Source organism: Rattus rattus, chromosome 14 (assembly GCF_011064425.1).
Source record: "Rattus rattus isolate New Zealand chromosome 14, Rrattus_CSIRO_v1, whole genome shotgun sequence".
Taxonomy (NCBI): Eukaryota; Metazoa; Chordata; class Mammalia; order Rodentia; family Muridae; genus Rattus; species Rattus rattus.
This window is the reverse complement of record NC_046167.1, coordinates 48369273-48394394: the sequence shown is the minus strand read 5'-3', so window position 1 is coordinate 48394394 and position 25122 is coordinate 48369273. Positions and strand designations below refer to the sequence as shown.

The 25122-nt window shown below is 44.5% G+C and overlaps 1 protein-coding gene across 1 annotated transcript in view; it reads left to right on the top strand.

Annotated features, from left to right (window-relative positions):
- The window catches only part of LOC116884013 (threonylcarbamoyladenosine tRNA methylthiotransferase-like), a 31384-nt gene extending 17787 nt beyond the window's left edge, over window positions 1–13597 (top strand). The window contains exon 3 of the mRNA XM_032885252.1: window positions 12728–13597. Coding sequence (XP_032741143.1) covers window positions 12728–12919 — 192 coding nt within the window. The 3' untranslated portion in view covers window positions 12920–13597. The remainder of the gene's footprint in view (window positions 1–12727) is intronic.
- Window positions 13598–25122: the final 11525 nt, after the last annotated feature.

The following is a 25122-nucleotide window of genomic DNA, read 5'->3' as shown; positions in this document are numbered from 1 at the left end:
TACAAGGGTTTTAAAAAGTGAAATGGCAAGAAGGAGACTCAGGGGTCGGGTGATGGGAAACCTGACTAGCAAGCTGCATGCAGGCCACGAGCCTAGGGACAGAAACTTGGAAGGGGTAGAGAAATGATTTTCCTCTAGATTTTCCAGCAAGACGCAGAAAGCATCAAGACCCATTTGTGGCACATGAGCTCCACTTTTTTAAACTGGGAGTTAGACAGGGAACAGTTTAGGAGCTGAAGGTGGCAAAAGGAAAGTGCTGGGGAGGGTGGGGCCTAGTCACTGGGGCCAAGGAAGGGAAAGAAGTGTGTTAAGAGGAATGGAGAGTTGGTGTTGTCAGGAAGTCTGACTCTGTTTGCCTTGGGCACCAACTCCGGGGGTTATTTCTGCCTTTGACCACCCCAGTCTCTAGCCCGCACCCTGCTGGAGGTTTGTAACTCATGTCACCTGAGTCACAGGGAGGGGAGGTTGGCGCACTGTCTCGTGGTCCTGTGCTCACTTCCTCTTTACTAGACATCACCGTGGTGCTTCCTAAGGTGCCCACTGGAGTGTAGAGCAGCAGCATTGCTGTGTCCCGGCCCCTCCACTCTCATTCACGTTGATTCGTTTAGACTCTCTTCAAAATTTACTTTATTTTGCCTGTATCAGTGTTTTGCCTTCATGTGTGTCTATGCATCCCGTACCTGCAGAGGCCACATGAGGGAGTCAGATCCCCTGGGTGGTTATGAGCCACTATGTGGGTGCCGTGGATTGAACCTGGGTCTCTGGAGAAGCAGCTGTGCTCTTAACAGCTGTGCCACCTCCCTATCACCTGGGACTTTTAATTAAGACATTTGCTCATCTTTTCCCATATGTGTTCTCTAGACTTCTGCCCGTCATCCTTCCCTATGGAAGTTTAACAAGTTACCTCATAACTTAGCAGCTTTATGGCATCTTCATCATCTCGAGGTTTCTGTGAGTCAGAATCTAGTGCAGTTGCGTGGCACATCTCCCAGTAGTGCCACTCGTAGTTGGGGCAGCCAAGGCCGTGGGCTCTTCTGAGCGACTGCGGGGGGGCAGCGTATGTCTACCCTGCTCGCCATGGGCTTTACCGTGGGAAGCTACACTGAGAGAAGCAGAGTAGAGAATGGCGGAAACTATTTGCAATGTGACATCCATCCTTTTTGTCACGTGGGAGTGATTAAAACTGTGTTAGTAAGTTCAGCCAAGAAGAAAGTACGACCCAGGGGCATGAATAGTAAAAGGCCATCTTCAGGGCTGCTTCTGCCCTTTAGTAGTGACAGAAATATTTAAGTACATCCCTATTAAACATATCCTAGTTATTTTAAGTGACTTTTGGTTGGAACAATGGGTTTTTTTGTCTGTTTGTTACCTTTTAAAAACTTTATATTCAAAATAGAAAGAGGACACCTCTAGGAAAGGCTCTTTGGAATGATGTGTAATGGAACTTTGGAGACAAAGGAAAACATAGGCAGAGATGTGAATTTCTGGTTGATCATTCTGTAATTACAGAATGTTTATACCACAGAACCAATCTTAGCTAGTTTTCTAGCTCTTTCCAAGCTGAATGTCTCATCATCACAGCCTGTAGGAGACAGTGTTATCTGTGCTTTGTCTTTTATGAAGCTCTTTGAGACAACAGAAACACCTGCAGTCCACTGAGCTAAGAGGCACTAGAGATGATTCTAGCAAATATATGGAAACGACACCTAGAACCTCTGAGGATAACAAAGAACAGGGACACTACCATCACCCGTGACTGCTTTTTCTTTAAAAGTAGAAAGTGAACATGGTTACCTCGTGGGAAGGAAACTCAATAGTAATTATCTGAGTTTGATTGATTACCTGAAGATGCGTTGGAAGATTCCAATTGTATTTTCCAGCACCCTCTTCACTCCTGTGTACATGGCTCTGGGGTGAGGATGGCTCTGGTGGTGATTGGAAAGAATCGTGAAAGGATCTCATCAGTAATGCGTCCTGGCCCTGCTGGGAAAGATCTTATCTTCAGTGCATACCAGGGCCTGGTGCCAAGGAGAGGGTGCTACTGCCTGATGGCTATCCAGACTCCTACCTGCTCCTTAGAAGGGTGTGCTCACATTTTATGTAGATATAAATATCCTTACCACAAGAAACACAATGTACCTGTTGTATTTCTTTGTTATTTATTTATCTTTATCTCACATATTACATTCCAGCCACAGTTTCTCCTCCCCATTCACCATCCATTCCCCTTGCTTTTCTTCAGATAAGGGCAGGCCTCCCAGGGATATCAACCAAACATAGCATTATCAAGTTGCAGTAAGACTAGGCACACCTCCCTCCATATTAAAGCTGGAGGAGGCAACCCAGTAGGAGGAAAAGGGTCCCAAGAGCAGGCATGAGAGTCAGGGACTGTTAGGAGTACCACAGGAAGACCAAGGTACACAACCATAACATATAAGCAGTGGACTGGTGTAGACCCATGCAGCTTCTCTGACCATGATTATGCTAAGCTCCTATCTATGAATATAGTGGGATATCATTAGGAATCACGTCATTGGCTTGTTTTAGTTTTTGTCAGTCGTGTCTGGTTCTATCCTAGGTGTCCAGGCTATCCTGCCTCTGGTTCCTAGCCGTCTAGACAGTGTCAGGGATGGGCTCCTTCTAAAGGCATGGCTCTCAAGCTGGAACAGCCATTGGCTGGCCACTCCCACAATTTCTGTACCACCCTTTCCCCAGCCCATTAGCTTTAAAGGACGATCACACTGTAATCCACAGACCCAGAGAAGCTAAGTAACAAGGAGGGGATGAGGGGGCAAATGAACCTCCCTGTGAAGGGAAACTGGAGTAAAAATTGAGGATACACTGGGGAACAATAGGGATAGGGACAGAAGGGATCAGGTGCGGGAAGAATGGAAGAAGAGAGTACTAGGAGAGACAACTGGAATTGGGGACCATCTTGAGGAGGAGCTGGAAATGTAATGCAATGGACACTCCCAGGAGTCTGTGATGGTAATGTAGCTGAGACTCAACAGTGGGGGATCAGGAACCTGAACCAGCCATCTCCTGTAACCAGGCAAGACTCCAGTGGAGGGACTGAGACACCAACCCAGCCAAAAACCTTCCACCTACACTTTGCCCAGCCTGCAGGACGTGCTGGGGTAAAAGTGGTACAGAAATTGTATTTCTTACTAGATGACCAGATCCAAACTCCCTCTCTCCAACCCTGCTTGTGGAGCCGCTCCAACTCGTATTAATGCTACTCCAATTTAGAACAAATGACCTCAGATTTTCACTACTATTCCGGGCACTGATTATAGACGTTAGCTCAAAGTGCCGTCCTTTGTTCCTCTTTATGCCAAGACCTGCCTGTGTGTCAAAAATGGACGAGCAATTTGCATTAATGGCACTTACCCCAAGAGGTGGGTTTTGAAGCTTGTATTTGAAGAATTAAGATGCAGTCATGGTAGAGATCACTTTTTGACACAAAAATATGTCTATATTCAAAGCAAAAGCTCAGTGCTTGAGATTCTCTCTGGGATGCTGCCTTCCACGGGACCTGTGCTGGAGCTCAGCACACTCTGCGCTGAGCCCACGTCAGGCCCTTAGGAGACAGGGATTATAGAAAGTCTTACTTAGCCTGAGACAGGGGCTACCAGCATCATATCCTCCACCCTTGTTAGTTTGCATTTCAAGCTGTTAACTGCTTCTGAGTGAGGCAGGAAACGAATTTACACATAAGAAATGTCTTCAGTCTTTTCTAAGAAGTTCAGAGCTTGGAAGGTTTTTTTCATGTCTCTTGAGTCAGATGAAATGCAGACTCCCCAGGAGTCACAGTGAGGTGACAGGCAGATGCTGGGCTCCGGTTTGTTTCACTGGCACAGTCCACGTCCGAGGGGTAGGCATCCTGACAGAGAGAGGTCACCGAGGCCATGCAGGGACACATCACATCTACTCCTTTGGTGGATGTCAAGGCAAAATTATTCAGAATATAATCTGAAATTCCTTTGATCATATAGTCAATAGCTTAATAATTTATGCTCCATCTTATTAGCAAAGTAAACACAAGCCTTTGCTATCACCAAAATAAGATTTAAAAAATTAGGATACTAAGATTAGAGTGAGAAATTGTGTTAAGTTCATGTTTAAATTTTTTTCCTTGCAATTTTAATGAACTGATAGCAATTAAACATTTGGGGTGAGGGTGGGGGCCAGAATATCTGAGGCTGAGTCACTCATGCCTGAAAGTGTTACAGAGAAGCTGATAGGTATTCTCATCGTGTGACTGGGCGTCAGGTTTTCAAATGAAAAGGCCCAATTAATTCTTAACTGCAGTGTGTCGGCCATGTGTATTCCACAGTGCCTACTAAGCTGACTGGCTCTGTATGCAGCGTCTTAAACATAGGCATCAAGAACTAGAAGCATCCTTGGCTTGCAGATAATCAAGGACTCCTAAGACAGTAGCATGTTCCCAGGCTAGGAGATGTCTAGGAGAATAATTGAGATAGTTTGGTACCCTTGGTCACTGTATGTCCTATTATCTCTTAATGGCATGAATCACTGGATCATGGGGAATGACATTGTCTGCCAATCTGAGAGAGAGAGAGATGGCACTGGATGTAATTGCAGGGCCCTGGCAACACCTGCAGGTGTCGGGGACAGAAGAACTCATTTAGAAACTGCTGTACAAGCTGGGAAGGCAGGTGGTAACCCTCTTACTGGGTTGACTTTCATTTGAGCAGGACCAGACCAACTGTTCCTCATTAAAATGCATCTTGCAGCATGCTGTAATATGAGCATGTCAGTTGTGTATGTATGCATGCACATGGGTACACGTGTGTGCTCTGAGAAAATCCAGCTATACTCCTTGTATCGATACCGTCTCAATGTGGCTTAACACTGTAAGACACGCAGTTAGAAAGGGCTTATGCATGACCTAGGCTGGCTTTCCTGGGATGGCCTTCTATAGAGAAACGGGCTGAAACTAGTGCCTCAGGGTCCAGCATCAGGGAGAGTGCATACAGCCTATGTGTTGGAACCCTGGGTTCGTGTCAGTCAGTTTGATAGTCACGAGGCACCTGACATAATAAGAGAGTGCTCTTATTCACAGCTGACCATATAAACATCTCTGAAGTATATTGTGCGTTATAGAGCTAAAGCCTAGCCTCTCTTCCCTATTCATCACACTGACTTAGGTGACTGGATTAGCAAGAGTTAAGTTCTACCTACTCCTTCATTGTGTAGTTTAAAGAACAACAACAAAAAGTGTAAAGTATGAGAGGCCTACTGTACACATGGCAAGCTTCCAGAAACACTGCTACACTGTTTTCTTCTGGATCCATAGCCTACTCCATAGGAATAGGAGGCAAGACTTCAAGGGAAATCACCAAATGATCTGACCTTTTTCTGCTGGAGACCAAACCCCCACAGCTCCCAAGGAAAGGACACTATGACTGCTGACACAGTAAATGTGGATAATAGAGAACCCAGTAGAATGCAGCACCCACTTAGCAAACAGCAGCAGACTACCTCCTAGGAGCCCTTCCCCGGGGCCCTGCCTCTGGTGGCTGCAAGTTCCATGACTAGAGCAACTCATGGAGTCCCAGAGGCCTCACAGCAAGCAGAATCAGGTCTGCACTAGCTGGGAGGAAAAGGTTTAGCAGAGGCTGGGCCCTGAGGGTCTCCTGATTTCTAACCCTAGGAGGCTTTATGGCTTAGCCAAGGCTGGGCCCTAAAGATCCCCTCCTTCCCTCTCCTAGGAGGCTTCATAGTTAGCCAGACACATAGCTGCCTTCAGCTACTCTGCCATGTGTGAGCACTGCAGTTCTGTTGGAGTGTATTCTCCTGTGCCGAGAAGTTGGTTCAACTCTGCCAGAGCTGAGCACACACACATACTAGTGGGCCGAGCCTGAGGGATTGTGCAGCGGTGTGCACAGTAGGTCCACATCTTAGTCCCTGAATATTGCACACATGATACCTATCCTAGAAAGGACTTTGCAAGCATTGCTAAGGAAGAACCTTGAGATGAGATTGTCCCAGGATAATCCTTGCGATATGTCACCATTTCTGTGCTTCCAGCTTCAAAAAGGAAGAAAAGGCCACTGGCCAGGAGAATCAAGCAGCCACTTAACCACCTAGAAAAGGCAAGGGTTGAGTTCTTTCCCAGAGCCTCTGCTAGGAATTCCTTCATCCCTACCTGTAGCAAAATCTTAGAACGTGTGACCTCCGAATTCTAACAATAGTTCTGTACTGTTTGATATTCCAATCTAACATAGTTCGTTGAAGTCATATATTAGAAAACTAATCTACAGCATGTATAAATTACTTCTCTTATGGCTGTAATAAAATATGTCACATAACCAACTTAAAGAAGGAAGTGGTTTCGGATTGTGGTTTGAAAGGCAGATAGAGTCTGTCCTGGCAGGAGAGGCAGGCATGGTGTCAGGGACACGGAGCTGCTGGTCGCTTGTATCTGCAGTCAGGACACACATGCAGGCTCTCAACTGGCTCTCTCCTTTCTCCTCATTTTATCCAGCCCAGGACACCAGCCCCAGGGATAGCACCTCCCTTATTTAAGGTGGTAATACCCTCACAGATATGACCAGCCGTGTCGCCCAGGCGATCCTGGGTCTAGTTGAAAATAGAGATTAACCTCTATTTTCCTCACTAGTGCCATTTCCTCACTAGTGACTTTGTCCCCGGTACCTAATGCTCTAATAAGAAAGACAGCAGGCAAGCGACATTTTCCATGTCAAGAGTGCTTATATAAAATGTGAATATGTGGAACTAAGGAAGAGGTGGAGGGAGATCTTAGTGTCCATCCAGCTAGTTCTGCTTTCTCCTTGGCGCTGGGCCCTGTGCATCTATTGGGAAATTGAGGGGGTCTGCTCAGGGGTGCCGTAGGATAGGGAGAGTAAGCAGACCTATCCACAGCGCATAGGATGTACAGAGAGGTGATATTGACGGGGCGTTCCTAAGCCAAGTCCCATTGTCAGAGGCGAGGGCTGGGTGGCGCTAGTTAAGCTTTTCCAGTCACTGGTCTTACCTAGCAGGGAGCCGTACTGCTCACCTCTCAGTGAGGGTAAGTGCTGACGGGGCTGTACAGCTTCCTGCTCAGGGGCTAATGTCTGTGAGGACATTACTAAGGACAGGATGTCACTGTCTTGGGAATGCTGCTTAGAATCAGAGACCCTGGTCTTCGCTTCTCCATGCCATATCCCTGTACAAACAGCAGTAGCAGCCTTTCTATGTGCGCAGAGCCAGGCAGAATCCCCGCTGTCTGCTAACTTCTAACGCCATCCTAAGGCAGAGGTTAGTATCTTACATCACAGCAACAGTAATTACACTTGGACCTGTTGCTAGCTAAACTTGGACCTGCAGTCATCCGTCACACTGCAGGCCTCCTGCTGCTATGTGTAATAAACTGAAATACCTACCGCGGGCGGATTAATCACATCTGGAAAGCAAATGAAATGGTGACTTTGTAATTTTACAAGAATGTTTGAGGTCATTTGCATAGTCCATTAGAACCTCAGAGTAGCGTGGAATGCATTGATCCCAGTACAGCCTAAACACTGAGTTCTTTACGTCTCAGTCAGTCCTCAAAATGACCCAGGGATGCACAGATGCTCTAAGCACCGCCACTTTATAGGCGGGGAAATGCCTGTCATGAGAGGAGACCGTGTCTCAGAACCTCACAGGGAGCTGGGAGTGCAGCCCAGAATTGGCACTCACGGCTGAGAACCATGCTTCCAAGAACATGCTCAAGCTAAAGATCACCCTTTCTGTCCCCGCCAAAGCATGCAACCTTCCTAGGGAAGGAAGCATCAGGGCCAGCAGGGGCCACTCTAGCTGCCTTCACCTGTAACTGCTTGAATTCTTGGCTTCATCCTCAGACTTCTGAACTTAAAAGCTTATTGTTGTTTGGTTGATTTGGGGCATATAATATATATACAATATATATATAACATATATATATATACACACACACATATACATACATATATATGCTTCTGTTTTAAGAGATTTTTTTTTGCTCTGTTGAGATTTGATAAGCTATACTTTAGAAAATTAAAGTAGATAAATCTCAACTGTAATCCCAACACCAAAAAGCTGAGGGAGAATCTTGACCTCTGACTTCTGGGCTATCCTGGGCTTCGTAGAAAGACCCTGTGTCAAGATACCATGAAAAGCTAGCCAGTAAGTAGGCTTAGAAATCGATCAAGGGAGCAGTGAGATTTCCAAGGAGGGAGAAGTGCTTCCATCAAAGTTAGCAGGGTGCATGGTAACTGTCAGTGTATTCCTTAGTCTGTGAAAGTCAAGGGAATTTTGTTTGATTGAACAGATATCAACCCCTGCCTTGTTTCACATTTGTTTTGGGAAAGATGTTTCTGAGAATTCAAGCGCTTAAAAATTATAAATATCAGAATTGATTATTTTAATAAGCATTAAATTTTCTTGAATTGGGCATTTTAAAGAGATATCTCAAATTTTAGGAATAAATGTCTTTCAGTAGCTAGAAGACTTAGAGGGAAGTCCAGGCACTCTGCTACTAGTTTTTACTTGTACTATTGGCCACGGCTATATTTTTCTTTAAAGAACATTATATTCACTGTTCTATTGTGCTGACTTTTATCTTTTGCTGTCATTTAAAACCATTTCCCCTTTATCACTGTTGTGTTAAAATGCGCTGTTGGCTGGGGGATGCTAAATGGATAAATCACTTGCCACACAAACACAAGGACTGGGGCTTAGATGCCCAGAACCCACATAAAAAGGGTGGGTAGGCATGGTAGCCGCCTGCCCTCCCAGTACTTGGAAGGTGGAGGCAGGAGAGCCCTGGAGCATGCTGGGTAGCTAGACTAGCTCAGCCTCTGAGCTCTGGATTCAGCAAGAGACCGTGTCTCAGTAAATAAAGATTAGTGCAATTGTGGAAGGTACCCAGCATCAACTCCCTGGCCACTACATGTATACATACATGTGCCCAAATACATGTGAACATGTATGCTCATATGCATACCATACATCCACACGCAAAACAAAAGCTCCATTGTTTTCTGATCATGATTCCTGCTTCTAACTTCATTGGTGTCAGACGTCCACCCAGAGTGGGCTGGACAGACAGAAGCTCTGGGTTTGGTTCCGAGGACCCCGGCATGTTCACTGTAGCAGTCACACTAACTCACGTTTCCATCAGTGGTGCTAAAGGAATTCCCTTTTCTGTGCATCCTCACCAGCATCCTCATTTGGAGATGAGGTTATGGCCGTCAGTTAATCCTAGTTGTTATTGCTACATCCATTCTAACTAGGGTCAGCTGATGTCTCCTTGTAGTTTTCGACTTGCATTTCCTTCATGGTTTTTTTGTGGGTTTGCCATTTGTACTTCTTGAGAACAGTCCATTCAGATCTTTAGCCCACTCCTTAACTGGTTTTGTTTTGTTTTAAGTACATGGGTTTCCTACATGCTCTAACACTAAACCCCACATGCAGCGAACAGCTAACAGGTTTTCTCTTTCTGTGGGTTGGGGCTTCACTTCATTGTTTTCTTCACTGTGTGAAACACTCTTAACTGGATGCTGCGCTGTTTCCAGTCTGGGCTTTGTTTCCTGTGATCGAGGGCTTACCCAGAAAATCACTCTCCGCACTGCTGCAGGTACATCTAATTGGTTTCCTCAAATACTTTTAGTTTTAGGTCTTACTTTCAGGTCTTCGATTCATTTTGAGTTGGGTTTTATTACTTGCTTGCTTGGTGGTTTTGGTTTTGGTTTGGTTTGGGGTTTGGTTGGTTTTTGTTTCTGTACTAGATGAGAGATTGTGGTTAAGTTTCATTGTTTCCCTTGTGGGTGTCCATTTTCCCAGAACCGTTTATTAAAGATACTATCTTTTCTCCAGTGGACATTTTTGGAGATTTAGTCGATGTGTCTGCCATTACTGTGCTATTTTGATGACTGTGACTCAGGAGAGCAATAGATACTTAGTAACCCACTCGATGACACTTATCTCGTGTCAGATGGCCACAGGAACGGTGGTGGTGCCTGCACAGTAGCGTGCACTGGGACCATCTCCCCCAGCTGTATGTGTCACGGGGCATGGTAGTAACCAGGGCTGTGGAGTCACTTGGGACTAACTCCCCACACTCCTCATCTGTGCCACTTTTGAAGGGTTTATACTTCTGTCTCTTTGACTGAAAGAGTCTGGCTTCCTCCTGAGCTTGCCGTGTGTCCGCTGCCCACGATTCTGTTTGGAGCTGCTGTGAGTCAGTGTTTTGGTCTTTGAGATCCAACCATTGAGAATTTCATTGCACCCAAAGTCTGTATCCAGAAATTGTTGTCACTATGCTTCCAAATGAACAGACTAAATTATTTTCTAAACATTAAGGACATCATTTGGACTATCTTGGGAAAAAGAGAAAAAAAAGTTAACAAAACAGGAGGAGAAAGGATGGAAGGAAGGAAGAGAGAGAGAGAGAGAGAGAGAGAGAGAGAGAGAGAGAGAGAGAGAGAGAGGCAGGTGCCAGGCAGGCATGGTGGCTCATGGCCATAATCCCAGGACTTATGAGGACAGGGGAGAGGATCAAGAGTTCAGTGCAAAATGGGACTACACGAGACCTTGTCCAAAAACAAACAACAACCCAAATGTTGAGTGACTTATGAACACTTGCAGGGACTGGGGCAAGATTAGTTTCCTCTGTGGTAGAAATTAGGCTGCAGGCCAAGCAAGAGACTTTACAGCAACAGTGCGGGCTTTCTTCTTGACAGAGGAAAAGGATTCTTCAACCTGATTAAGCAGAATTGAACAGAAAAGGCAGGAAATTGGTGCCCAGAAAGTATTAAATGAAAGTATTAAAACATATTCTAATAGAAAAGAGGAAAAAGAAGGCCTGGGATTAGATGGTGAGCAAAGCACTATGATAAAAGCCAACTATGAAGAGCTCTTCAGGCCGAGAGCCACCTTGTCCTTGTCCTTTTCCTTGCTTGGTATAAAATAGAATCAGTCATCTCCAGTATGGACCTCTGAGCATAATTACCAAAGGCACAGTTATGGGTGGGAATACAACTAAGTTGAGTCACATGATACATGGAAGCAAGGTTGCTTGATGGACATGTGCCCATGTTATCAACAATACTGAGGTTGCTGGACACATCAATGCAGTGTTCCAGGTTTGATGGCAGTTTCATATAAATATCTCCTAATGATTATTAAAAACTACAAACCCATCATGAACACATTCAGTCACCTGAAGCAGAAGCTTGTACCAGACACCACACAAGCCAGCCTCACAGAAGAGTCCCCAGAGGCGTGGCCAGTTAGGTTCAGCACTGCCCCACTCCTGCTGTGGGACAGAGTCCACTCTACTCTGCTGTGTGGCTCCCTGTTAAGGACTCCCAGTGCACAGAGACCAACCTGGGTCCAAATGCCTGAGAAGTACAGAGGCAAAAAGCTGGGGTTGAGAAAGATCCCCTGCTAGCCAGCAACTTGGAGTTCCCAGTCAGTCTCCTACAGTAAAAGCATGGTTCTTCCACATGAATCCGGTAGAAATGTAAACCTGGAAATTAGGTCATAAAAACTGCCTTTGTTTCTATAGTTCTGTTCCATTTTAAATAGTGTGTGTGTGTGTGTGTGTGTGTGTGTGTGTGTGTATTTATGTACGTGGGGGTTGCACACATGAGTGCAGTAATCTCTGAGTCCAGAAGGGGGCATCAGATCTGGTGGTGCTGGAGTTACAGATGTTTGTGAACTCTCTGATGTGGATACTAAGAACCGAACCCTGGGTTCTCTGTAAAAGCAGTCTGAGCAGCCTTCAGACTCCAAATTTCTCATACTCAACTCATCTGAATGTAAACCCCATTGCATCTGGTTTTAGTTTGTTCTTCCTGTACTTCTGCCCTTGTCCTAACTAGAGGCCTTCGGGTCTTCAGTATCTCCCACTTCTTCTATTGGCCACATGCGCCTCTGGGACTGTCTACATTCTGCTGGCTCAGTCACTAGCCAGTGTTTGCAGTGGGAAGGCGCTGGCTCCACACAGAGACAGAGGTGTTCAGTCAGGGTGCTCAGAGGAAGGCACAAGGGAGTCCCATGGTCTCAAGGGCAGCGGTGCCTTGGCTGAGCCTCACTTTCATCCCTGTGATCACCCCATCTACACGTCCTGTCAGCTCTAGCAGGGATGTTCATGCTGTATGTGGGCGCTGTTTTGATAGGAGATGTATGGTGGAAAACTTCTCATCTAATAGAGACAACAGGTAATTTAAAATATTAAACCTGCCATGAGAGTAGCAATGTTCTTCTTTCAGCTTACCTCATGGCAAACTAGAAGCCTTGCTGAAGGAACGTCTGCCCGAAAGCAGGGCAGCGGTGTTGACTCATCCTGCACTCGCCTCAAGCTGTGTTCTCCAGGCTTTCCTGGGTCTGGCACACCAGGGTGAATGCAGGGAACTCTGGACTGGGTCCTCCGGGCACTCACACCCTTACAGGCCTAGCTGGAGGTGTGCTCAGCCTTCCTCCCATGACGGACACCTTGTAATATCTGCCTTCAAGAGTGCGTTTGGTGAACAAAATGTCTTCCATGGAGTCTTAAACAAAACAAAACCACGCCTGTGTTTTAATCTTTAAAAAAAAAAAAAAACAGACTTCTCCATACCGTGGGACTACCTAGACTCTGCAGGGCATCCAAATGTTTCTGTATTCTATGGCTAATATAGCTGCAGGAACTTTTTCTAAAAATTGTTTTTCTTACCTATTTCTGTCTTTATAGGAATTCAGAAATAGACTTGGGGATCGTCTGAATTCAACTTCGGGCACCTGTCCTGCACCTCCACAGGGCCCGGCCTGTTCCAGAATGGCGCTGCAGACGTCCCAGTATGACTGTGCACTGAAGGTGGCTGCAGGCCTGGCTCTCATCGCTCTCCTTCTGCATTTCTGGCCTGAGTCTATGTTTACAATGTAACCAAGTAAAGCATCCGTAAGGATTAAGTTTCTAAATAAAATCTTCAATGGACAGGAGAGCAACAGCACCAGTTCTCAAGAGACAGTCCTCTGAACTGGACACACTGCCTTGTCTGGATCCCTTCTTACTGCGCTCACACTGAGCTGAGCCCTTTGACCTCAGACCAGATCACAGCTTCTGAGCACGTCTTTCTCATCAAACTCCTTTTGACTCCTTTTTAACAACAAACACAAGTGGTAGGGTTTTTGGGTTGTTTTTTTTTTTCTCCAGTCATTAAGTCCCAGTCTAAGTTCATAGTGGCTCCGCCCACCCATGGCTCTGCCCACCCTTTCCTTGTGAGGAAGAACATCCAGCCTTAATAAACATTCTCCGGGCTGTGTTTGGAGTCCCCGTGCTACAAACATCTTTTTCACAGCAGATGTGTTCCTGAAACGTTTATATAGAAACCTATTTTGAGAACTTGGACCCAAGTCTGCCACTTAAAGGACTCTTCCTGGTGTTCTAGCAAATGTGAAGATTCCATGCCTGTGGCACCCACAAACTTTCAAACAAACCGTGATCCTTTCCTGACACACCCGGCCAGACATGCTACATTTATCACTCTGCCCAGCACCATCAGCAGTCTGAAAAGCTGCAATGACCTCTTTCACAATAAACGGAATCGGTGCAGTAAGAAAACACTGTGTTTGTTGGACTTTGAGTGAGTTGTTTGGACTGGGTAGGTAAAGGAAAACCAAATAAATGCCTTTAGATGGCCGTAGGAGTATTCTCCTCTCTACACCCGTCCCCACTGTCAGCTCTTCCTTACGTGCATCCCCTGAAGAGCCCATGTGCATTGCAGATACCCACATATGAGTACTCAGGGCAAGTCTCCTAACCCTGCCATGTGCTTCTGGAAGGAACTTGCATTGTATTGAGGGGAGCTACAAGCCTGGCCCTGACTACTCCTTTTTGCCTTTTTTTTTTTTTTTTTTTTGTCAAAGTCTAGGCTTACAATGTAATTAAATGAAGCATCTGTAAGAAATAAGTTTCCTATTAAAACCTTCAATGAAAGGGAAAGCAGCCAGCCAGTTCTCACAGGGCAGCCAAAGGGCAGGGCTAGAGAAGTGGATTAGTGGGGAAAGTGCTCACCATGCAGGTATAAGAACCTGTATCCAAATTCCAGAACCCACAGAAAACCAGACGTGACATTGCTTGCATCTGAAATCCCAGCTCCCATGACAGTATGGAAGGCAGAGGCAGGAGAATTCCCAGAAGCTCACAGGCCAGCCACCATGCTGTATGCAGCAGAGATCGAGGCCCTATTTCAAACACAGCAGAAGGCAAGGACTAACACCTGAGGTTGTCCTCTGACCTTCGTACACATGCTTGAAATGTGTGCATACACGTCACGTACACGGAGATCAAAAGTGTAAAGATCCACCTGTGCCTGGGTGCTGCAGAGGATCTTGGGAGCCGTGCCTCGGTGGTTGCAGGAATTGGGAGATGCAGCATCAGGGCAGGAGCCTGCCACTGACTGCCTTTCTGGAACAGCCATGGGCATTGCTTTGCCGATAAACCGTGAACTCCGGAGTGGTGCTTCTTTAATGAGAGCCCAGCAAACATCAGAACCTTTCCCAGACCTAGAGCCACACTATATGGGGCAGAAGAACTTTCCTCCATAGCCTGTTGGAGGCGCCTTTTCTCACCCCTCTCTTCCTCCCTCATCCTCATCCCTTCCCTCCTCTCTTCTAGTCCCCCTCTGTTTGTCCTGTCTGTGAGAGACTGACACACCCAGGTATCCACTATCCCCACTGACACAATAACAACCCTCAAAGGCTGATTCTCCTGTTCAGGACTCTCCGCATCTGTGACTGTCCACAGAAGGACCAGCCATGTCTGGTAGTAGAGAACTGTCACACACAGTGTCCATCACTCTGTTGGTGACTAGCTTGCCCAGGGGATAGCAATGGCCTGGAAATCTAGCTTGCTCTTCCCTGTTACCTCCGGCTGGAGGGAGGGAGGGAGAAGACTGTCCAATTCTACATTTGAGTTATTGAAAGGGTACGGAATCAAGGACAGGTCTGAGTGTGACTAAAGCAGGCGTGGCTTTCAGTGGCACGATTGCTTCTCCATCTTACCTCCCTCCTGTCCAGTATGGCTCCACTGCTTTTCCTATGAAGCCAAACATGTCTGTCTGTGTTTTTAGCACTGAGTATATGTACAGAGGTGCTGTCCTTGCACAGCTGGATTGAAAACTTAACTGGTGTACAGTTGGCTCTTCCCATCATCGTGGTGAAGGTGGGCTTTTGGGGCTGAATGAAAATTTCTTCATCCTGGGTCCATACCAGATCCAGCCACACGTGCATCAACCCAGGGCCCCCTGCCAGATCCAGCTACATGCACGTCATCCAGAAGTGTACTGCAGCATAAGTTACTAGGGCTTAATTAAGATTGTGTCCATATGACCTGACTCAGACCAACAGTCTGCCCAGACAGGACATGACTTGTGGGTTGTATCTCTCCTCTTTTGAGAGAGTAAAACTTCATGTACAAAATATTAACTGGGAAGGATTTCCACAAAGAGAATTACATTTTTAGTCAGCACTTGGAGGCCACCAGACAACCTCCCACTGGCTAACTCTACCACAGAAGACACAACCACTGTCCCTATCTCTAACACAACCGCTGTCCCTATCTCTGACACTGACTTTGCGGCATTTACGCCAGCCAAACCTTTCACGTCTACCTTCTTTTGCTCAGCACTGTGAAATTCATTCCATCTGTCACACGTAGCAGTGACTTGCTGACATTCATTGCGGAATAGTATTCTATCCAAAAATACCTTGTGTTTACCCTTTCTATATTTGTTTCTGACCTTTTGTGACACGCTACTATAAAGATGCTGGCACACAGAAATGAGGGTGTGCTGAGGGTGTGCTGAATTGCCCCACCAGATCATTTGCTTGTGTTCAGCTATCAGAGACACTGAATGGATTGTACCTGTTCCCAACCCACAAGCAGGTGAAAGGAAGCCAGCCATTCTCTAGTCTCTCATTGTACCTTTGAGGTCTTCTCTGGGCCTCTCCCTGCCAACTGCTTGTAGTGGGTCTAGCCCTGTTTTACTGGTAAGGATTTGGATAGCCACTCACTATCATAATGTGCTAGACAGGAAGTATATCTTATCATGCTAATCAGTCCTGAAGAAACAAATAGAGATTGGTATTAATACCACCTAACTGAGAAGAAAGATAGAGAAGTCACAAGACTGCCTTACCCAAGTGCACAGAGCTACTAAGAGAAGAGGTGAAACTGGAACACAGTTCCAGTACAGATCTTCTGTACTAGTATTGGGCCATCCTGCACCCACACCTCATCTTTGATCTCAACTTGACATGTGCTTAGTGTTATGTGTATCCAGGACTGACCATGAAGATGCCTGGGTCCTAGGTGAGCCTAGCATCCATTCTGTGACATCCTACTCCAGGACTTAAGAGTACTTATTAAATAAAGACTTAGTTGTGGAGGTGTTTTTTTCTTCACTCCTCTTGTCCCTTCATCCCCTGCTTTGGCAGATGTGAAATGGCCCATCTGAGAATGTGAAGATTTAGTAAAACCCATGCTCTATGTAGGGAAGACGTGCAAACAGATGTTCGACAGATGCTTCCATCAACACCGCGGCTCTCTCCGGTGACTCAGCTCCAGCCAGAGTTTCAGTGTGCGTGCAGTGCCATGGAGGGAAAGTTCAAATTACAAGTGAAATTCAAAGAGATTTAACATAAGACAAATAGTTTAAAATGAAGAACGGGAGGAGGTGCAGGGAGGTGAGTGGGGGAGAGAAAAGGGAAGACAATATTCTTCAGGCCTGAAATTGCAATGCGATAGGTCTCTCAGTGTGCTTGTCCGGAGAAACCAATCCAAATTACTACAGACATACCTGAAGCGGATGCAGTAGAAATGAAGACGCATATTCAGAAGGCTTGCTTGATCCTCAGACACCCTAGGAACCACGGGAGTTCACAGAAGGGCCTCAGGTAGTCTCAGGTTCTTGAAGGAAACAGTATTTATCAAATGCTATGTAAATTGCAAGCTCACAACAGTTCCATTTTGGGGCTAGTGAGATGGTTCAGACTAAACACATTTGCCACCAAGCTAGATGGCTTGAGTTTGATTACCAGGACCCATGGAGAAGGGGCAACCCAACTCCCAAAATGCAGTTCTCTGACCTCCACACATGCAGTGTGTTGCACATACCACACACATACATACAAATTAAAAAATAATTCCATTTCAACACTAACATATGTGATATTTGATATTTATGATGATACTGTATCTTTGTAAGAGGAGATTTTTGTCCACTGGTGTGATTAAAAGCAAATATCAAGTGAGAATCAAGGCAGAGAAGGAAGAGAAGGAATACAGGGCCTGCCTCAATGCTAAAGGTGTGACGTGCTAGCCAGCAAATGCACACCCTCATTGCTAAGCCACGCTGATGACTGTTCTTTCCACTGTGATGGTTTTAACGTGGAATATTTTGTTATGCTACATGCTCATAAATAGTTCTCATAAGACAGTAGAACATGAGGGTATAGTAAGATCTACCAACTAGATAGACCCGTTGGCTGTTTCTTCAGTCTGCTAATGCCATTTGAGAACTTCTGCTACATTATAACACCTAAGCTTCATGCTCAGTGTATTTAATCTGGGGTCTTAATTACTTCACATTAGTTTATTGGTCCACACATCACATCATTAACACACTTTCTCTCTCTCTCTCTCTCTCTCTCTCTCTCTCTCTCTCTCTCTCTCTCTCTCTCATTTTTTTTAATTTTTAAGATAAGGTTTCACTTTTTATAAACAAAACAAAATATCCCCCCAAAGCCAAGCAAACCAACAACAATAACAACAACAAAACAGCATCTATGTACATAGCTCTGGATGTCCTAGAACTCAAAGACATCCTCCTGCCTCTGGTTCCCAAGTGCTGGGATTCAAGGGCTGTGCTATTATGCACAGCCAGGAATACACTTGTTCTTAGCCTACCATATGGTTTGATTCATATGGTAAACCCATAAAGGATGGCACAGGTCCGGGTGTTTCTCAGGACACATATGAAGCAAACAATATAAAGAAAAGGCACAGGAGATCACCACAGCAAGCCTGGGGTCAACCAGGCTACTTTCAATAAAATCGGAAAGAAAGATTTCATTGCAGGGTGTTGAGACATGTATTGCAGGATATCATGTATGTAGATGCTACATCCTTAAGTAGATAGTACATGCGGTAACTCCCAGCACACAGGAGGTAGAGACAGACGATCCATAGCCAGAGCTACACAGGGAGACTTTGTCTAAACTTAAAATACACGATGTCCTTACATGTATCAGTTCCTCTCCTTGCAGAAACATTAGCCATTGTAGAGGCAAAAAAATAGCTGGCGCTCAAAGGAAATAGGAGCTAGCTTATTCCGAGTCTTATTGGAGTGACTTTAGAGTGAGAACATAGATACAGACGGCCCCTCATGACATGTTCCACCACAGAAGTGGCTTCTCTGAAATTGTATAGTCTCGGACTGAAAGGTAGCACTAAATTATTGTTTTGACAAACAGCTTTTCAACACATTGGTGGGGACAGTAGACAGGCAAGGCTTAGGAAAACAGGGACATGTCTGCTATAATCTGATGATGTTCTTAGAGATGAGTAAAGGGAGCGGAGTTTCAAGATTTTACTGAGCCTCATACAAGGACAGTAATAAGGAGACCAAAGGCTGCCCAATCAATCCGTCTCTCCAACATGGGCATGTCAGGCAGAACATCAGAGAACTTCACATCACTTAGGGGTGAAACCCAATTTTATAAGTAAAGTCAGTTTTGGATTCTGATACACATGATGACTCAAAAGAATTATAGAGGGAATAAAAAGACTCTTGCCTCAAGGGACTTTGGGTCTGATTCTAACAAATTCAGCAAAGGAAGGAAAATTCAAAGAAAATGGATTGCAGCTGCATTTCAAGAGATCAAATTAATGCGTAAGTTCAAGCGCAGATTTGAAAGGCTGATCTAAGATCAAGAAGGAGACTTTCTGTGGCCAAAGATGAAAAGGGCATCTAGATTAAAAGAGAGGCCTGGTAAGCCATGTCCTGCTGCCAACCCCACCCCTAACTCGAGGGCAGGAGAAGGCAGAAGCAGTGACTTGTTTCTATCCTCCCAATACTGTTTCCTAGAGTTCTAACTGTAGGGACACCCCAATGGTGGCTAAGGTGAAGTGCAGGATTTGATCTCCATTTGAGATCAAATTTGATCCATTTGATCTAGCTTTTGAGCATCTAAAGCCACCAGTCCTAATGAGAAACAAGAAGAAAATAGCAGAGGAAGGGATGGCCTTATGTCAAAATGAGGGACATGTACAGTCCAGAAAAGCCTGCCTATGGGGGACTTCAGCTCTCGGATCTAATCTGCCTTTAGTACAGTCAATGCACCATAGCTGTGTATGGATTGCTTCCATAGAGAGCCATAAATCTGTGGCTTTTAACAGACCTAAGGTTTTCCAAATAGGAAGCATACTGTTTACTTAGGACATTTTATGTTTTGGGCACACATGCAACATACTATGCACACAATAGACACACAATTCATAATTTCAATTATACAACCAACTTTGGAGTCAATATTATGTCCCTCAAAAAGGTACTCTGATGACATTCTCAACCCTTAAAGTCATTCCTGCACTACCGCAAGGAGAGGAGATAGTATATACTCTTGTGCGATGATTTGTTTTAAAGTAGTGAGAAGTAGCAGAAACATCTGGCAGATGGAGCTTCATTTTGTACTTTACATGTAAATGAGGGACTCTGGGAAATTCTTCCCAGCACTTAGAGCTCTTGAGAAGATGCTTTACAGCAAGACTTTCTTCCTTTAATACTAGACTTCCCTAGACAGCAAGAAAGAACCATTATACTGCAATGAAACATTCCAGTCGCAGGGTGGTGACCCCAAGGAACTTGATACCAGAGTCAGGTCAAGCCATGATGAGAAAAGAGATACTAGTCAGATTCCTTATGAATACATAGATGCCAAGGTTATCAACATAAATGTTAACACATTGAATCCAGCAGTATATTAAAAGGAGTATTTACACTTGTGATGATGAAATAGAATTTATCCTAGGAACTTAAGGGTCACTTTAGGTAAGAAAAATTAACATACTACATCATTGCTAAAATAAAGAGTAAGGAACATACAGTCATCTCAATCAACACAGAAAAAACATTTGATAAGATTCATGATGAACATATAATAGAAAACAGGAAACAAATGGTAAATTACTCAACATAATAAATAGTATACAGGGGGACACATGGCTGCCTTCCAACACACTCAATGTTGAAAGGCTCCAAAGTCTTCTCCCTAAAATCACAAAGAAGTCAAGACTGCCCTGCCTACCCCTGCTGCTCAGTGTTGGACCAGACGTTTGAGCACTATCTATCACACAGCAGGAGGAAGGAAGGGGATGGAAAGGAAGATGGAGACTGTTTGCAGGTGACATGATCCCCCTGTGGGGAACCCTGTCGAGATTCCCAAGGAAGCCACTAGTGCACCAAATAATCAAAGAACAAAATTAGAACAGTAGCTACACTTACAATTGCATCTTAAAAGTATTTCATTTTTAATGACTTCTTAGGAGTTTCTATACCCAAGGAAGTGAAAGATCTGTATGGTGAGGGCTAAATGATGTCGCAGATGTAGGTATACAAGGATGAAACCATGGAAAGTTGTCCCAGGTTCATGAACAGGAAGCTCGGCATTGTGAAGAGTCAGTACCACCCCTGATATCAAAAAAATGTGTGGCGGGGTGTGCTGACACACATCATTAATCCTGGCACTCGGGAGGCAGAGACACACGCAGATCTCTTGAGTTCAGGACCAGCCTGGTCTACCAAATGAGTTCTAGAACAGGGAAAGCTACACAAAGAAAAAGAAAACCCTGTCTTGAAAAAAAATAATAAAACTATGTGCAACAATGCTTTTGGTAATTACAGCAGCTTGGTATGGGCATAAGGACCAACATGCAGCCGAAGGAAATAGGATTGCAAGCCCAAAAGTAGATTCTTGCATATGCAATTAATTGGTTTCTAAAACAATGTTTTAATTAATCCTTTGAAAATTTCATACAATGCATTTTAAAAGTATTCATTTTTTACCCCAATTTCTACCATACCCACCCTCCCATCCCTTCCCACCAAACTTTAAATCCTCTTCTTCCTCCTCCTCCTCCTCCTCCTCTTCCTCCTCCTAGTCATTAAGGAAATGCAACCATTAGCGAAATGCAACTCAGATCACAATGAGCTGTTATTGTTCCATGCTTATTAACCTCGTCAAAAGAACAGGAAGTAATGATGGTGGGAAGAAGTCAGAAGCCCCGAACTTTCAGTGGAAATGCCAAATGATAATGCAAGCTACTAGAAACTAGGGTGTTGCTCCCTCGAAATTTAAAGCTGGAACCCAGCAATTCCACTCCTCGATACACACCCAAATGCCTTACAAGTAGCTGCAAAGAAAGTCTAAACACCAGCGATCAAACATGGAAACTACCCCAAACACAAACAAAATGCGAAGACATAAAATAGTGTGCTATTCAGCCCTGAAAATGAGGGAAATTCTGATACAACACGGATGAGCCGCCATTCCCATACTCATTCATTCGCTCTGCTGAGGGCTGACCCAGGGCCTTGCACATGTGCCCTGCCACTGAGCTATGTCTTCAGTCTCAAGAACCTTATTGAAATGAACCGGATACAAAAAGACAAATACTACATGAGTCAGCTCCTCCGAGCTTCCTAGACTAGAGGTTAGCAGTGGAGGGTGGGGGTTAAGGAAAGTTACAATGTATGAACATACAGAGTTTCAGGGTTGTGGAAAATGTTACCTATGAGGCAGGACTGGAAAAATTAGACTGAGAAATAACCTCAGTGTGTGTTATGAAGAGTTTTGAGGCTGAGGATTTAACTTAGTTTGTCAAGCATTCTCACAAAGCCCTGGGTTTGAACCCTACCCCTGCACAAAGTGGGTATGGTTCACTCCTTGAATACTAGCACTCAAGAGGTCAGGGCATTAGGATGAGAAGTACAAGGTCATTTTTGGCTAAATATCAAATTCAAGGTCTGAGCTATTCAAGAGCTTGTAGAACAAGGCTGATGCACTAACTCGGTCAGTAAGGGCACCTGCTGCCAAACCTAACAGCCTGAGTTCGAATCCCAGGAGAGGGAAAACTGACTTCTGCAAATTGTCCTCTGACTTCCACATGGATATGTGCTTCCCCTTCCCCCAGCATACCCCAAAATAAACACAATGTAATATTTTTAAAGGTCAGCAAAACAAAACAGCAACAATAGGAACAACAACAAAACCCCAGAATTTTAATGCTGTGCTAAGAGGTTTAGACTTTATGCAATAGCCAAGGAAGAGCTTGTATTTGCTTCAGAACAACTTTCTAAATCTTTTAGGCTACGAAGAGCTCCACATTTGGTAGGATAAATAGTGACGATGTGAAAATAGCCGCTTCTCATATTTATACTTGCGGTCAGTGAGCATCCCTCATCTTACCTTCAATAGGTCTAGAGACATGCAACAAAGTATTGCTTTCCTGAGAACCTTGAAGCAAGGCCACAAAGGAGATAAATCCTTTGGTTTATTCCTTTGTCCATCCTCAAATTTCCTGATGCAGTCATTTTCAGAAGTAATACAGGTGGGTGTCACCTCAGCCAGGTGTTAGTGGTTCCTGTTGTGACTGTTGACGTCGACACTAACTTCCCTCTCTGACTCCATCTGTCTTGTGGCTGTAACACAGAGACAGATGCGTGGATCCCACAGTTCTTTTAGGAAAGTTCCTGAGTGAGACACAAGAATATCTTCAGTGTCAGCATCTCCTACCCTCGCCTACTTTTTTCTTTGGCACCCCCACATGGTTCTAGAAACCTAGCAACTCTTCATCCTTCTAGCACCTGCTGCCTTCTCCATGCATCTGTGGTGATTTAAAGGCCTGACTCCATCATTCTGTACTTTATGTTGTTACCATACCTGTCCTGTTAAGAATGCAAGTCCCCTGTCCTTAACAAGCGGACAAATAATAAGTGCTTACCAAAAAGTCATCTGTGGTAGGTAACTTCGTTGGGATTGTAGCAAGCACATGTTCTTGGGTTTTTTGTTTCTTATCAAGCTGATGAGATTAGCTGTGAAAATGACAAGAAGCTGCCAGAAACAGAGTGGCTCGAAATGGTGCAAGTTCAGGTAGAAGAATGTTTTTAATGCTGTAAACTTCCAAATCAAAAGAAAAGTGGGGAGGAGAAGGGAATTTAACAGCAGCTTTCCCTTGTGCTGTGTGGCAAAGCCAAGCTGTCTATCCAAGGAACCCTTGCATCTCCAATTACTATTAAATCAAAGCCTGTGGTAACTGAGCCCCAGAAACACGAATGCAAAGCTGTGAAACCCCACCACTGCCCAGGTCCTGTAATCAGTCTTAGCCTCTGCTGCTCTGTAATGGGCCAGGGAACTCAAACTTCTCTGCAGTAATGTTTGAAATTTTAGTTGAGGTTTGAGTTGACTGCAATGCGATCGCTCTTCCTAGGTACTGAGAGAGAGAGAGAGACAGAGACAGAGACAGAGACAGAGACAGAGACAGAGACAGAGACATGGAGAGAAGGAGGGAGGGGGAGAGAGAAGGAAAGGGAGGGGGAGGGAGAGGGAAAGGAGCGAGAAAGAGAACTGGCCAGGTTCCTTGGCAGCTAGAACCTGATGTTTCTCAGGAAAGTAGAGGTGGACAGTGGAGAACCTGTAGGTCATCAAAGAGTGACAAAGTGTGCTTTTCTATCAGGTATGACAGCCCAGGTGTAACTCCTAGCGCTGAAGAGTGGGGGTTGGGAAAGGGGAGAGAGCGTGGGAAACAGAATTTTAAAATTTCTTCTCTCTAATTAAAAACAATCTTTAAAAATATTTTGTTCATTTGGAGAGAAAAAAACTGGATGCCCACTTGCTGACGAATGGAATTTGACCCATATCTAACACCTTGTGCAAAAATTAAGTCCAAATGGACCAAAGACCTCAATGTGAAATCTGAAATGTTGAAACTGCTAGAAGAAAATGTAGTCAGCACCCTATAAGATGTAAGTGTCAACATAAATCTGAGTAGAACTCAATTTGCCCAGGAATTACGGCCAACAATTGACAAGTCTCACATCATAAAACTAAAGTTTAGGGGAAAAAATTACGGTAAAGAGGAAGCCCACAAAGTAGGAGAGAATCTTTTCCAGCTGTATATCTGACAAAGGATTAATTTCCACAATATATAAGGAACTCGAGAAATAGTAAAAATACAAAACCAAACCAAAACCCAACAACAAATACAAAACCAAACAACAGCAAAAACCAAATTTTTAAAATTTGGCCTATTTTTAAAACAGGCTATGGTTCTGGACAGTTCTTTAGTTCTTTTAAAGGAGAAATAAAAATGGTTAAGAAACATCTGAAAAAGAATTCACCTTTGAGATTTTCTCTGATCCCAGTCAGAATGGCCCAAGGTGAACAAAACAACTGACCACAAGGACGTGGGAAAAGGGGACCCTCATTCATTGTTGCTATGGTGGCAACCTGGTCTAGGAACTCTGGAAATCAGTGTGGAGACTTCTCAAAAGACTCAAAGCTAAATGATGAAATTCACATGCAAATTGATGGAACTAGAAACTATTAGACTGAGTGAGGTAACCCAGATCCCGGAAGACAAATGTTCACACTCCTGTGGTTCCTAACTCCACATCTTCAGATGTGAGTACATAATCTGGAGAAACCACAGAAACCAGGGAAGTAAAAAGATACCATGGGGAGCACCGGAGAGGACACTAATAAGATACAAATGATATAAAGGGGGAAATGGGAAAATGGGGAAGGGGGCTTTGACTGGGGGAGGGGAGGGATGTCAACACCAAAGGAGGGGAAGGAAGGAGAATAAATAACACTTTGGAAAAACCTTAAGGAAGGATATTTATATGCTTTCTAACATTGCATATAACATGTATACATATATATGAATATATATTTATTTTAAATGAAGTTATGCTACTTGGGCTGGCAATGCAATATCCAAGAACCACACACCATCAAGCAATAACAACAGCAAACAGCTCCAGGCATGAGAAACTCGTGTTGGTAACCTACGTATTGTTGATAAGG